Below are 15,405 nucleotides of genomic sequence, written 5' to 3' on the forward strand. Positions count from 1 at the left end.
GTATTTTTAATATGTAATTTAGATATCCATTCTGAAAACACTGTCTTAAATTTTTCTCAATTTTATGAACTTAGAGTAAGCAATTTAATTTGAAGGGACAAGGCTTAATTGTCCCAGAGTTTTGTTTTATCAGAAATGACAATTAAAGAAAATATGAGGAATTCTTAGTAAATAATATGTGAAAATTCAGTTTCATGTACAGTTTTAAAAATAGCACAGGAGAAAATTCTTTTTGTCTTAACCAGAGTTATGTTTCACTTCATAGTGATGTAGTAATGTCATTTTCTGAAATGGCATATTTATTTTCTTTCTAGTGGTCATTGGCAGCTCTGAAAACTATGGTGTTTTAAAATGGAATTATAACAAGGTATGTTAATGATGTACTAAAGTTAACCTTATATTTTATTATTTCAGTTGTTCATGGTGGACAATGGAGCAGATGACTGGAGAATAGCCATGACTTATGAGCGTATTTTCTTTATCTGCTTGGAAATACTGGTGTGTGCTATACATCCCATACCTGGGAACTATACATTCACATGGACAGCCCGGCTCGCCTTTTCTTACGCTCCATCCACAACAACAGCTGATGTGGATATTATTTTATCTATACCAATGTTCTTAAGACTATATCTCATTGCCAGAGTTATGCTTTTGCATAGCAAACTTTTCACTGATGCCTCATCTAGAAGCATTGGAGCATTAAATAAGATAAACTTCAATACCCGTTTTGTTATGAAGACTCTAATGACAATATGTCCAGGAACTGTACTGTTGGTTTTTAGTATCTCATTATGGATAATTGCTGCATGGACTGTCCGAGCTTGTGAAAGGTAAGGTTGTTCTGTTTGTTTAGTTCTTTCTGTCGGTCTTTCTGTTTTTCTCTCTTGTTTTGCCTCTTCAGTTTTGGATTCAGGGGACCTAAACATTTAATGGAATGAAGCTTCCAGGTCCTTGATATTTTGAGTGTTGATTGGGTTGTATTCTGTGTCACAGATTATCAGGAATGCTTTGCCCTTTAATCTGAAGGAATTCTGCAGAGGGGTTTGTGGCATGCTGTTTAGTGTAGCATTGCAATTTGATTTCAGTGTCTTGATATAACTTTAGGTATGTTTGCTAAAACACAGTGGACAGATACCGTAAAATGTCTTTAGGAGTAGTTGTTGATATTCTGCATTGATATCAGCTTTCATTTATTTTGTCTGTAAGTTAAATTTATTGAGGATAAGGTAGATAAAAAGGCCATGTAAATTTCCAGTGGAAAATGTTTGGTTTTTTTAATTTGAGTTTTGTTGTCCCGTAAAAAAAAAAAAAGTGCAAAATACTGTTGGGGAGTTGGCAAGATCAAAAAAGGGGAACAGGCAGGACAATTACAGTAATAACTCTTTTTTTCTTCCCCTAAAAATCAGAAAAACTGCATTTGAGAAGCAGACTTTCATTCATTTCAGCTAGTTCTCCAACCTCCCCATCCCACAGACTTCACTGTAAGTGGAGAATAAATGGCTATCAGTGCTGACAGCATGAAACAGAATTTCTCAAACATAGCTTTAACAAAAAAGAAATGAGCTTCTGATTGGATAGGATTGCTTAGGAATATAAGATAGTTTAACTGTAAGGAGACAATTAGGATGATTATCTAGGAAAGATTTAATGCCTGGCACAGCTCTTAGATCCTGGAATGAATTTCTCCTTACTTAATTAAGCTGGAAGAGCTTCAAGTTATTTAAGGCATTTCTGCTGCTGTTTGTTGACCATTTTGTTTTTCCTCTTCCTTTCCATGTCTGCCCATTTTAGAAGCAGTTTAGGGGAGTTATTTGTGACAGCTAGCTGATTTAAATCAGCAGTTAAATTGCACACCAACTGTTACGGTTATATTCCTTTTGGAAGTTACTCCTTGCATTACTTCTGAATTTATTACAAAGAAAAATAGCTGATCTTATAAACTGAGTGTAGAGATCACATTGATGTTGTAGTTTTTATTGTTAAAATTGCCAGAATTGTGAAATGTAGTTTGTTATAGTAGATGCTTGGTGTCAATGTTGTTTCCTCGTGTTATGGCAAGACTAATCATTTAAGAATGTTCTGAAAATGCCATGTTAACAGTGACATATTACAGTTTCAAAATATTCCCTATAGCGGGAGTAGATGGAGCACTCTAGATAACAACTGAATCTGTAATAGTTGTATTTTAGTAAGCGTGTTCTCGTTTCAGATTTAACTGACTTTTGCAAAACCTCCCCTCTTTGTCTCACGTTCTTCACCTCTCTTCCCACCAGTTTTCTTTCAACAGAATTACTGCTCAGGAATTCCGAGTGTCTACTCAGGCATTTCCCAAATTGTCACTTGTGAAGTGGCTCTGAATAACTTCAGCATCCATTGCTGTCACTGTTTTACATATCACTGGTTAATAATCTGTATTATTATTACTATTTAAAAGTAGCATTAAATAGTCATCATGTTATTAACTTTTTAATAGGTGCGGATTCAACATAAGCTTATAGAACTTGTGCCTCTCACAGTGAAAATCACTGAAAAAGAACTGAGACACTTCTGCATCACTGTGATCCTGGGAAGACGCTTATTTGTTTGGTCAGGAACACTGAACTCAGGGTTGTGAACAAGGCTGAATTTTCTTCACCTCTCTGCTAAACTAGTGATGGATTTTCCCCATTTTAATTTGCAGTTCCTGTCCTTGAAGTGACTGTAATGGTTTGGACAGTAAGCTGGATAGCCACTGACTCCTCTAAAACTGAATCAAAACACAACTAAAAGCAAGTTAAATATAGAAGTGAGTATTAGATTAATATGTCTCTACCAGAATTACCTTCTGTCAGTGGAGTCCAGTCCAAGATTATGTTCCTTCACATTTAACAAAATTGTTAATTTTATGTTTCAAAAACGCTAAAAGGGATATATTTTGGCTTTGGGAATTAGATACTTGTGTCATTCATGCTAGTTGCACAGCCAGTTCTATGTGTTTTGCATCAGATTTTCCCTTGAGGGAATATGTAAGTATTTCGCTGAATGAATGATACTGGCTCTGGATTCCAGTTACTAATTAGTCCACCAAAAACCTGTAGATCCATAGCCCATAGAGAAGTACATTTTTAAACAAAGCTCTCAGAAGAAAAGCCCAAAACCCCACACATCAGAATGCTCTTAACACTCTGCCATCTGAAGCTAAACATCCGTTTTTGTATAGCTGGAGACAGACATAATAGCCATTTGTCATGGGAAAGGACAAATACGGCCACTGAATCCATTCTGTGCTGTGTAGAGGTCGTAGTCCTCAGAAGATGTCTCCTGAGATCTTAATGGCTTTGATTTGCTAAGTAGTTAAAAGTTTAGTTTACACAAATAAAATACATTTCTTCTGCTTTTAAGTTGATTTTTCTTTCTCAGTGTTAACTAGAGGGAATCTTTATTTGTTGGAATAGACTATGTTATGTACACAAAATGATCCTGAAAATAAATATTTTCATTAGAAGGAGTGTTTGCTCTTCTGCTTGACACTATACAAGAAACCCTATCATAAGGAATTTTGATATATTTAACAGAAATTAGGAATTAGGCAGCAGTCTGGTGGCTTTTTCTTGATAAGAGGGGATTTACATGAATGAAATCTGATCCTGTTAAATGGTTCTCAGCATCAGTCTAGCACCAAGCTCTTTAATTTATGTTATATAGTAGTTTTACATAAAGCTTTGCACTAGTGGTTTTAGTATTTCTTCAGTGTATTAAACCAGCTAGCTGGCCATCCAAATTGGAACAAGATGATGGTGATAAGATTTAATAGATTAAAATATTTAAATTTTGGAATGGAGATGAAACATTCTCATGTTATTCCATGTCTTCGGTGAGGGGGGAAGTCGCAGTAGGCAGTGTCCTTACTGTGAAGTTGTGTGTGCTCAGCAAAAGCTGTTGCTGCTGAATGACAGCCTGATTGTGAGACTTGTTCTCTTCGAAGTCAGATTTTTCTCATTGCAGGTTGTCCTGGGAATAGGAATGGAGGTTTGGAAGTACCGCATTTCATAGCGAGGAGGGTAACATGATAGAGCATCATTATCCACCTCTCTAAGGAAAACCCTGTAGACAAGTTGGGGTTGAGGCAGGCAAGTTGACCGTCTGAATAAAGACTTCACTGCTTTAATGGCCATCTGACTGATCACTTGATATACGCTGGACTAAGGCAGGGCATGTGTCTTTCTCTAGTGCCTTAATGGCTGTATTGTTAGCTCCCAGAATGCTAATTATAGCAAGTGACACTTTGGGTTGGTGAGCAAGTTATTTTCCAGGATTGCAGTTTAAGGTCATCCATGAGGGCAGAATGTAGTACAGATAACGATGGTGGACAGCCAGCTGAGTATAAATGGGTTGCTAGGGCTGCAGAGTAATCTGGCTGAGGGAGTCTGGGAGGAAAAGGTGGAGAAAGCACGGAAGTGTTGCTGTATACACAATGCCAGAAACTCTTGCTTTTTTATTGGTCAGGTTTTTACGTCTGTTTTGAGGGGAAGATTACTTTACATGGGTTTTAAGATCTGCCTTTTCATTGCCAGCGTCAGTATATTGCTGTCCGTCGTATGTGGGCTTCATAATGAAAATCTAAATTTTTTATTTGGTCTAACTCAATAGATGTTTGTGTTTATAACATCTCTGAGGCACACGATCTAGAACACTTATGAATATGTTACTTTCATATATGAATTACGAGCCCTGTAAACAGATTACTTTTTGCAGTCTCCCATACTGATCTTGTTACTGAAATAGCTCTGTGCATGGTCATCAGTTGTTTGCAGAAGTTAAAATAGAAATAGTTGGTTTCTCAAAAAAAAAAGTGAATATGCATAGCATTATGTCATTGAAAAGTCTGACAAATTTGCTTCGTTCTTCTGGAGAAGACCTGTCTCTGCTGTGAGAAGTGTGCTGCTTTTCTAGGTTATGTAGAAAGTAGTCACTCTTGTGGATGTTTTATTTTTTCTGTGTAAAGGAAAAAAGAACCTTGCCTTCTGAGTGCACATATGGCTATAATGTGCCCATGCATCAGGGCAACATGAGCCGCATGTGCCCACGTTACACTGTTGTACATTCAGAACAGCTCATATCACATGCCTGGAGTTACTGTGGATTTACAGCAGCGGAACTGAGAACAGAAGTGGATTTTCTGCTTCCTCAGAGAGCACATTTTTGGCACCATTTTTGGTTCTGCTTGTACCTCTTTCCAACTTCTGGCAATGAAGTCAGTTCAGATTGAGCAGTTTGTTTAGTCAGCATTTCTTCCTCCCATCAGCTTCTGCTCTGTATCTTTTCTTGATTTAACAAAAAAGCAAACAAACAAAAATAAACAAAAAAAATCTGGCTGTGTGTAAAGGTGAAATCCTTTTCTGCTCTCTGCTTATGTGTGTTTTCTACACATAAATATCCGTCTTAATTCTTGGAAATATGATGCCATCACAAAGCTTTCAGTAAGCAGCTCGCGCATGGCAACTGCTAGGCAAATGTTAAGGATTCATTTGATACAAGTAGGTGGATGCACCAAGACTTTCAGTTGTAATTCATGCAGGAAAAAATCTTTCTTAGCTACCTAATTTCCTTGCAGTATGTGTTTGGCTTCTTTGGTTGGCTCAAGGACCTTATCTGAAGTTGTACACTGCACGTATAATCCCGAGGCCATGCTCTACTGGAAATTGCCATTGGCAGTGTCTGCAGTGCCAGTGCGAAGATTCTTGCTAGTAGTTTAAAAAAAAAAAAAAAGAAAAACCAAGCTTGGGTATTTAGTTTTAGACCCTTTTTTATCACCAAAAGCTCAGAAGCAATGACGTACCATTTTTATTTTTTCTAGCTAATATATCTAATTACTGTCAACAGATCAAATAATGTTTGTGTATTGACAGTGCTGGGTGTTTATCACAGTTCTTTACCTTCTCTTGGCTCACTGAAACTAAAATGTGCTACTTGCAGTCAGATTTCTCCTGTGGTGGCAAAAGTTAACTGCTAAATATTCAACACAACAGTGATCAAAGATGACCCATCATGATCTTGACTTGAATCTGTGCTATGAATGAATGATTCTCTACCTTCTAGTCTTAATTCCTGGTTTTGCAGACTGAATGTAGATTAACTGTAAATGCTAGGTTACTCTTTTATGATATTTAAATCTCAAAGCAAGTCATAACTAAAACCAGATGTAAGTGGTTGCATTTTCGTTGCAAATGTTACCAATAGACATCGGATATCAAACAGTGAAGGCAACAAAGGAGTCTATCACAGAAGTACGTCAGTGAATGTGTGATATACATAACACAGATCCAAAAAAGAACAATTGATCCAAATAAAAAATTGGTTTATTAGGTGTATCCAGAGGGATTAATAGCTAAATTATGCGTTCTTCAGCTGCTTGAAGACAAAATATTTTATGTACATTTAATGGAGGAAGCAGAAGCACGTATTCTAATGCATGTAGAGTTTGAGCGCTATTCTTTTAAATTCGTATTTTCCTTCCCTTGAGAACAATGCTGTTTGTGTATTCTCAGCAAAAGAATTTTGGGAATACAAGTAAGAACATATTCTTCAGTTTGTTTGGATTTATAGAATTAGCCTTATAGCTGTGGAAAGTAACAATAACTGGTGCAGTAACTCAGTGGATATAGTCATCCCTTCACAAAAATTTATCAAGCCAAGATAGATTGGTGTTTCTCTAGTCCAAAAATAGCAGACCCAATGTGGGGGAAGGGAGTGCAAAAGACAAAAAGTTAAAAAATAAGCACAAAAAAGTCTCCTTGCTTACTTAAAAAAGATCTTATATCTGTTTTTCAGGGTCATCTAACTAGAGCAGGAAAACTTTTTTTAGGTTAAATTCCCTTTTATTTACAAAGGATTTATACATACAACCATTGTATGAGAACAGAATGAAGTGGAAAAGCTCATGTATAGTTCCAAGGTCTCATAAGAATGGTGAGCAAAGTGAAAACTATTTCTCTAAATGCAAAAGTCTGAAGAGAATGAGAATACCTATAAAGGACTACTTACCTGCTTTCAAGGACAAAATACTTTTTTTTTTTTTTTCATTAATCTTGAATCTGTAAAATATAATTCAGGGAACAATCTTTCTTCTGTTCAGCAAGAATAGTTGTACCCACTCCAAATTCTTTCAGATAAGAGAGCAATTTATGGACTTTTTTAAAATCATTATTTCATTACTGGATCCCAAGATACATCCTATGGTCCTTGCATTTTTAAATGTTGTAGTTCATTTTTTTTCCTCCCCATTTTAACAATCACCTTAAACTATTCAGACTATTTTGCTTCAAAAGGAGACAAAACTGTTTGTCATAATACTTTAAAAGCAGGCCTTGGAAAATATGATCATACTGAAGCAGAAATAAATTTCTTACCCCTTGAAAATACCATTTATTGCTCCAGTAGCTTAATGTATTTGAAAAATGCACCCTGAAATGGGGATTTAGGCTTTACTACTGGTTTTCTTTTGCCTCTTGATCTGGATATCAGGCCACAGTGAGGAGTTTGTATCATGGTTGTCACTTCACTGCTAATAAATAGGTAATATGCTGACTGAACTCTGACCTTAGACATTGAAGAATTCCTTTTATTGGGAATTTGCAATTCAGTCCTAAAAAGTCAAGTCTATAAGGTCAATTACAGGAGATAGTTAGTGTGGGGGGAATTGCACAGTTTAAAGAAATTAATGGTTGTGTGGAGGGATACATCAGAAGGTGCTTTTTAAATATTTTATGTGTTCTTTATTTTCCTTTTCTGTGCTCCTCCCCCTTTTAATTTGTTGTCTCAATACATTCAGATTTTTTTTGCTTGGGTAGTTTTTTGCCTTGAAAAGTTCAAAATCAGCTATAGTTTTTGCTACAGCTGCTCTTGAGATGGTAAGTGATTTGCAGCGAATCAGTAATAAGTGTTGCAGAGACATCACACGAGGGGCCAGCCTATGCTTAAAACTTCTGCTTAGGGATATAGCTGTCCTATATCCCCATATAGTTAACATATGTATTGGGAGCACAGCTTGCCAGACGAATCTTTACTACTGGTAGGTCCCACAGCTTTACATATTTACAGGTTACTTTAGTTTTTACCAGGTAATTTGGTACTGGTTTTTTTCTGCAGAGCTGAAAAAGCGTTATATTAAAATTGCTTATTCAAAGGATCCCCAACAGTTTTTCCTTCAGTACCTCTCAGTTATGTACACAGGTTTATAATCCCTATGGAAACATTTGATATTTAAACCTGCAACAAAGTTTAACAGCAATTACAGAGCGCCCTAATTTTGTGCCATGCTGCAGACCGCTGCCCTGTGCGTGGAAAGGTCCCATCACCAGCCCTTCCGGAATATTATTGAGAGATTATATCAGTGTCGAGTCTAGAAATGGCAGCTTTCCTTCTATTAGCGGAAGTGGAAAAGGGCACAGCTCTGCCTGCACGACTTGATCTGTATTGCTGACTGTAAGAAGTTAATGCTGCAGGAAACGGGCACTACCGAACTGGAGTGCAGCAGGGATGAGGGAGACTTACCTTGACATGACACTCCCTGGGTCAGTCTGTGAGATGGGCGCGCTTGTTGCATGCAGCTCTCCCCGAAGAGTCAGACCAAAGGTTGCATCTGCTCATTGCCTTCTGTTCTGAGGAACTCACTCTTAGTATTTCTTTTTTAAATGGTTTTATTTATATATAAAAAAAAAAGATTGTTAGTCAAAGGAAGAGTGACAAAGTAGTAGAGGGAAGGACATTTTGTCTTGTCACTGCAAGTGACAAGGCCCTTCCCCATTTTGGCCCAAAACACAGGAATTCTTATATCCTGATACAAGTATTTCTGTAAAGCTTCAATGGTATTTCTAGACTGAAATCCAGACACCTTTTTCACTTTTATTTATACTGATTTATTTTAAATATTTTTATAAAAATATTCTACATTCTAAGAGGTGTAGTATGTTTTAGACATTTGTATTTGGGTAACTGAATCAGAAAGAATGCATTATGGTTTGTTTTTTAGAAGAAGCTTGTTCTTCTTTTTCATCCGTCATTACCAGTGCGGTGTGTAAGTGTTCCTGGGATCTCAGTGTTCTCAGATGCAGAGTGCTCACTAACAATGAGTTTTGAGTTAGGGCCATGATACGTGACTTACTTTCTTAATCTTTTAACTGTGCAAGTGTTGGTGTGTGTTATCACCTACACTCATGCTTCCAAAACCAGTGATGTTATACTAGTTCAGAGCTTGTAGGCCGATCAATCAAGAACATTCCTGAATTAGAAAATAGAACGTGAATCTACTTGCAGTTATTTTTCTCTAAAACAGAGTGATATCCAATATTTCTTTTTAAGCCTTGTTCAGTGTCAAATGAAATCCATTGGCAAAATTCCAATGGGTTTCCACAAGAGTGATTCACTGAATTGAAATATGTTAATGGAAAACTGAAGCTATCAGTGCAATGTGAATTGGACAAGTATCTTGGATTATTTAAATTGCAAGCTTCTGGGTCAAGGGCTGTCTTTTGTTCTGTGTTTTCACACTGCTTAGCACAGTGGTATCTGAGAATAACACATATATATGATATTGCAGTACTAATAAATGTAATCATTTCTAGTGAGGAAAAAAGAGAGCTAAACGCTTCTGAAAACTGGTGATGTTCAGAGGAAGATTAATGCCTTCATGTGTTGATGTAGCAGTTAAAGACGAACTGTTCAGTTTTGATCTATGCCAAGCGTGCTGACAGCTTGCACTGAGAACACTGCCCAGGCAGGAGTTACTCCCTGCTTGCTGGCTTATTTTCCCCACAGAGACTCACTGCCCGAAGTGGAGAAGGCGAGGTGAGTCTCACTTGCAGAGGGCAGGCTATGTTCACGTCAGTCTGGTGGTGGGACCTTAAAAATCCAGTAGGGTCAGTCAACTGTACTCCTATTTAGATGTGTGCAAGCACTGTGCACAGCACTATGCTGCAAACATACATCAGGTTGAGTCGGAATGGCCTGGCACTAAACTGGGGTCTCTGTGCTATACTTTTTATTTATGGTGTCTGTGACACAGTGCTTAAGTGTATCTTCTGATGCCAGGCTTGACAGCAGAAGAGACCAGTCCCTGATCACTGGGGAGGTGCAATGAAGGTAAAAAATATTCCAAATGTCCCAGAGTAGCAGCTACCTGAATAGGATAAGAGCAGAAACAGTAATAGATGGTGTCACTGCCATGGGGCTACAGCCTGGTTTGGAAGCTGATACAAAATCTGTAGAAGCCAGTGGACTTACATTGACTTCAAGGACTTTGATGATGGAGCTAAAATGTTTGCAACCTGACTGTGTAATCATGCAAATCATGCCAAGTTGTTGAGATGAGCCTTCAGTACAACCTTAAGTATCAGTTGTAAGGAATTGTGTACAGGTCTGAAAATAGGTTTTGCGATGCTAGGAAATAGGGATGCATGGCAGAAAAAAATCTGCAACCACTGTTATTGGCATCAGTGCGCATGAAAAGCAATGTTACCATCACCTCGGAATATCTATCTCAGTGTGCATTTGTGTGAGAGAGAAACAGAGAGGAGGATGTCTGGCAATAACTACGAATAAAACAGCTGTTTGGGGGGGGTTTTGTTGTTTTTAAAATATTTATTTATTCCATTAATTCACTATATATTTACAAATAACTTTGACTTGCAAAAGACTACTTACAAGGTGCAAATAGCAATAAAAAAAATTGTGTGCTGTCTTTGCAACAGTAAAACATATTGTAATACATAGACAAGAAATGACAGAATGATTAAAGATGTAAGTGTAGGACAGAAGATCTTTATTAATGTTAATGTAGTCTTCTGTGATAATCGTAATCACCTAGAAGTGTAAACAAAATACTCGCTTAATATAAACTGAATGGGATTCATATTTTGAGTATGCCAGGACTACAAGATTGTGTCCCAGTCTTAGGAGTGCAATGGTGTATTGTTCACCAGTGCTTATTTTGTTACGTTAACATAATAAAGCAGGCCGTGATGATGTTAAAGATAATTCTTAATAATTATTAAACTCGAGTAGATACAAATGTAGTTACATAGCATTTGTTATGTCTCATTGGACAGGCTGCATTAAAAATATTTTGAGTTGTAGGCAACTTTGGACTAGCAAGCAGAAAGGTTTTAAAAACCTAGGAACTGAGAGTTGTGTGGGCTGAACAGATGAACATATTTTTTCAAAGGTCAGTATTTTTGATAAGAAGGTTAGGATACTAAAACCTAGCTTTTCCAGAGCCAACTCTGCATTCCAGGGGTTTTCACTTACTACAGCTATGCTTTAATTTCCTTGCCTGTAATGCTGTGACCCCTCTTTTGGGGCAGATTATTTGGGCATCTTCAGCAGGTACAAAGAGACTCTGCAAGCAGGGTATGCACGGCTTGAAGGTGCAAAACAATTATTACTTACTAGTGCACCCAAAAGCTAGCTGGAATTTAGTAAACTACTAGACTAAATGTTAGGACACTCACCACCCCAGTAAGACACCAAAAGAGCCTTTGCTGGCCAGGCAGGCGTGAGCTAGGCAGTGAAGGTCTGGCCTCCACAGCTCCCAGGGACAGTCCTCTGTGCTGCTGCATTGCCACCTCCTGCCGTGCTGCTGGCATTGATGGATGGATGATCCTCCCTGGCCCCAGCCAGACCAACCAGCCTGACTGGCCTTCTGGTTTTTTCCTTTAGGACTTTATACCTTTCCACATTGGGGTTTTACCTCTTGAATCCCTGAGCTACTAACTGTCCCTCTCAAGCAGAGGCGGTGTAGTTCCTTCTAGTTAGAGTAAAAATTAGTGATTATGACCCAAGCACTGCTAGCTTATGCATATTCATTTTGGAACATGTTCTTCATTAGTAGAAAATTAAACATTTGCATCTTGCTGCTTGAGCTGAGTAGCTGGACTTCCATTTTATTTCATCCTTGTGTCTTTGGTTGGGTGTTTCTTAGATCAATAGCAGACCAACAAAAATACAAAGGATACAGTTTCAAAGTAATATGCTTTCTGGTCATTGCACAGTAGAGCAAACAGTGAAGTAGCGATGTGACTAAAAATCTTTAAAAATTTGGGGCTCAGCTGTCAAAACCTGTGCAGGTTCAAGCTGTGACCTGGTGATCTCATGCTCTCATAAGATAAGGCAGCTTGAGCCATGAAAATCTATGTTCAGGAATGGGTACTGATTGAATAACTCGTGCTAAACCATCTTGGAGTTAACCGTTCTGTGATATGGAAGTGTCATTTTTATAAGACTTAAACCAGTGCCTAATTATTATCTTTAAACTCTATGATCTTTTTCATGAACACAAGAGATAATAATATAAAAAAACCCAGCTGAAGTACCTTGTCTTTGCAAAAAGGACTACGAGCCAGTAATGCTTTTCTGCCCTTAGTTTGCTGTGTATTAGCTGTTTCGTGCTGCCTGGATGTTTTTAATGAAACAACAAGGAGTCAAAAGACATTGTTGGCCTAGCTGACTGTCTAAGTGTTAAACAGAAGAATTTGAAGGAAAAGGAAGAAAAAATACTTTAGTCCCACTGCAGCTTGATGCTGATTGAGGGGGGAGGAGGATTTTGGCTGAGTGCATTTTCCTTTTCTGACTTGTTTTCTACTGCTACCACCTCTCTAGTAGGTATGGTGTGGATGTAGGACATAAGATCTAAAGGGGAGAAGCTTCTCCCTCGGTCCAGCTCTGGAGAGGAGTGTGGAAGAGCATGGAAGGTATTTTGGTCAGTAATCAGTCATGTCAGAAGGGTCAATGGCTTTGTTTTGAATTCAGTATTTGGCTATGGTACATCTGAGGTGGAAACTTAAACATGGGTTTTGTAAGACATGGCACACCAACTGCTGGGTCTGCAGTGGCGTGGTAGTGGGAGAACGTGGAGTTTACTCTGCTGCAGGTGCTGTTTGGCAAGTGCACCATCAATTAGCTGCTTCAGGCTTGCTTTTGGTGGTTACTGAGAGATGAGGTTAATCTTTGTCCCATCTCCTCTGGCCACTGCATTCTTTGTTGTTACTGAGTAACCTAAAGGTATTAGTTGTGTAGACACTTAGTTAATTGGCTTGACCTGAGAATTGTCCAGAACGTTTTCCTTCGTGATCTTAGCATCGGTCTGGGGGCTGGACTGCCTATTTCGGGGCATGCAATAGCTTATGTGGGAAAAGACCTTGCAAATCATTTACATTAAGTAATAGTATTCTAATAAAAACGATTTATCTCTTCACTGAGTTTCAGAAAGAAGATACTTGATGTTCTAATTCCTTGAGTTAAAGGTGATCTCTTATGTTATTTTATACTTTAAAGAATGTAACCTGCAAAGCTTCCCACAATCTGAAATCATGGTGATGCAACACTGCCTGAAATTGAACAGTGAGATTTCAGATCAAGTATTCATGCCCAAATGTCTTTTCCTTTTGACTTTGTTTTTAATCATTCATCTTTTCAGAAAATCATCATACACCTTCAGACCAATGAGCTTCTAAAATTGTAACCTCGACTGTTTAAACTTTGGTGTTAAATTGCAGTCTTTCACAGTAGATTCTTTCCAAGGTATTCAAAAGCAAATTATATGTTACATTTAGTTAACTGAACACCAAAGACACGTGTCAGCTCTCAGTAATACTTGCAGCATTAATTTTCTTCCTTTTCCAAGCCTACCAGCGTTTAACAAAAGTTGTGCATGCTAATTCTTGATAATACTGGTTTTAGAGTGGTATTTGCTCAAACAGTTGAATCTCCTTGCAAGCAGATCACATCGGTTGCCTTCCTTGTTCTTTGTGTGCTGCGAGGCAGAAGACCTGCTGACGCAATCCGTGTGCCGCAGCAGGACATTGTTGTCCTTCAGTGATTGTATTTCTGATGGCAAGGAGTATGATTTCTCTTGATTTTTGGAAAATGAGATCTAGCACAGATAGTCGGCCAAGAAGCAGATGCCATGGCCTGATGTTCTCGTGTCTGCTGGAGGCACAACAATCTGCACCAGGAAGTACACATTCTAGCAGTTCATTTTCACTTTCTTTGAAAGGAAAATAAAAATTTAGACTAAATGGTAGCATGGTTTTAATAGGATCAATCCTAATGCTTTGCTGTTATTCAGGTAACTGGCAGTAGTGTTGTTGGTAGTATAGAACATTGAAGGTTTTAGTATACCAACAAAAGTATGCTGAATGTATACAAATAATTTATAAATTCACAAAAATACTAAAAAGTGGAAAATTTTAGTGGAAAATGCTGTTATTTAATGATATAGAAGATGTTCTGTTTGTTAAAGCATAAAATAGAGAATTCATCCTACCGTACTGTTGTGACCTTGAACAAAGTCACTTAAGCTCTCTGTGTCTATTCCATGCAGACAATTATGTTTACTGTATTTGGTGTGGTGTCCTTATACTGAATAACAAAATGGTTTGAACTTACCCAGCAAAAAGTCCTGTTGAAGTATGATTGCAGTGCTAATGCTTTTATACTGTTTAAAACTGTTGTACAGGTAGACATGCAATCTAGCTATACCCATTCTGAGGAGCAAGGGGATGGGGGTGAAAATGCAGGTTAATTCTGTATTATTACATTTGTTATAATTTAACAATTCTATAATACAGAATTGTTAATTCTGTATGCTTACATTTTGCTTTCTCACGCTTTTGGGGAAAGATATTCAGAAAATATAGGCCATCCCCTGCAGAAGGCTGTGTGGCTGTATTGCAGCTCTGCACCTACTTCTTTTCAGTCACAACTCCTGAACCTAAAGAGAAATTGACTGAAGCTGGGTGACATGGAAAAGTAAGACTGTAGATCGCATATATTTTCCAGGAGGTTTTAATCTATATAGTTGGAACTCTTTGTCCTCTTCCCCTTTGGGGGACTCATGACTAAATTTCTTGAACTTAAAAGTTGCAATCTAGAGAAACCCAAGACTTTTTTCTTTTAAAGATGAAAGATAATTTTACTTTTAGTCACATCTTTTCTTGAGTTCTATGAAAGGTAACACTCAAATGTAGTTGAACTCTTACAGGAAAAATTTTCAGGCTACATTAAATATGCCTTGTTTATAAATTTTTATAATGAGTATTTTGTAGCTGCAGAAATACAGCTTAGGTGTAAAGTGGTCTCAGCTCTAGTAGAATGAGACACACATCTTCGGTTCAGTGTCTAGTCCTTTTCTTCTGCTCCCAAACCAAACATCTTCTGCTGAGTATCTCTGACTTGTGTGTTCTTTAATGTCATGGACTTTTGCTAATGGAATAAGGTGTCTTTGACCTGTAGGCTGATGGTCGTTACTCATTTAAAATGAGGGGCAAAAACCAACCAACCAAACAAACAGTCTCTTTTTGTTATCCTTTGTGATGCTTTCAAATTATAATCTCAGATACTTTTTATGAAGGAGGACAGCTGAAACAG

The 15,405-nt window shown here is 37.7% G+C and overlaps 1 protein-coding gene across 2 annotated transcripts in view; it reads left to right on the forward strand.

The window, feature by feature from the left end:
• KCNN2 (potassium calcium-activated channel subfamily N member 2) overlaps positions 1-15,405 on the forward strand; it is a 76,187-nt gene that overhangs the window by 21,901 nt on the left and 38,881 nt on the right. Inside the window, exon 4 of one of the 2 annotated variants that reach the window (XM_075488253.1) lies at positions 415-833. The exons of the other annotated variant lie outside the window; for it this stretch is intronic. Coding sequence (XP_075344368.1) covers positions 415-833 — 419 coding nt within the window. The remainder of the gene's footprint in view (positions 1-414; positions 834-15,405) is intronic. 2 annotated transcript variants of the gene reach the window in all.

This window comes from Mycteria americana, chromosome Z (genome assembly GCF_035582795.1).
Source record: "Mycteria americana isolate JAX WOST 10 ecotype Jacksonville Zoo and Gardens chromosome Z, USCA_MyAme_1.0, whole genome shotgun sequence".
NCBI lineage: Eukaryota > Metazoa > Chordata > Aves > Ciconiiformes > Ciconiidae > Mycteria > Mycteria americana.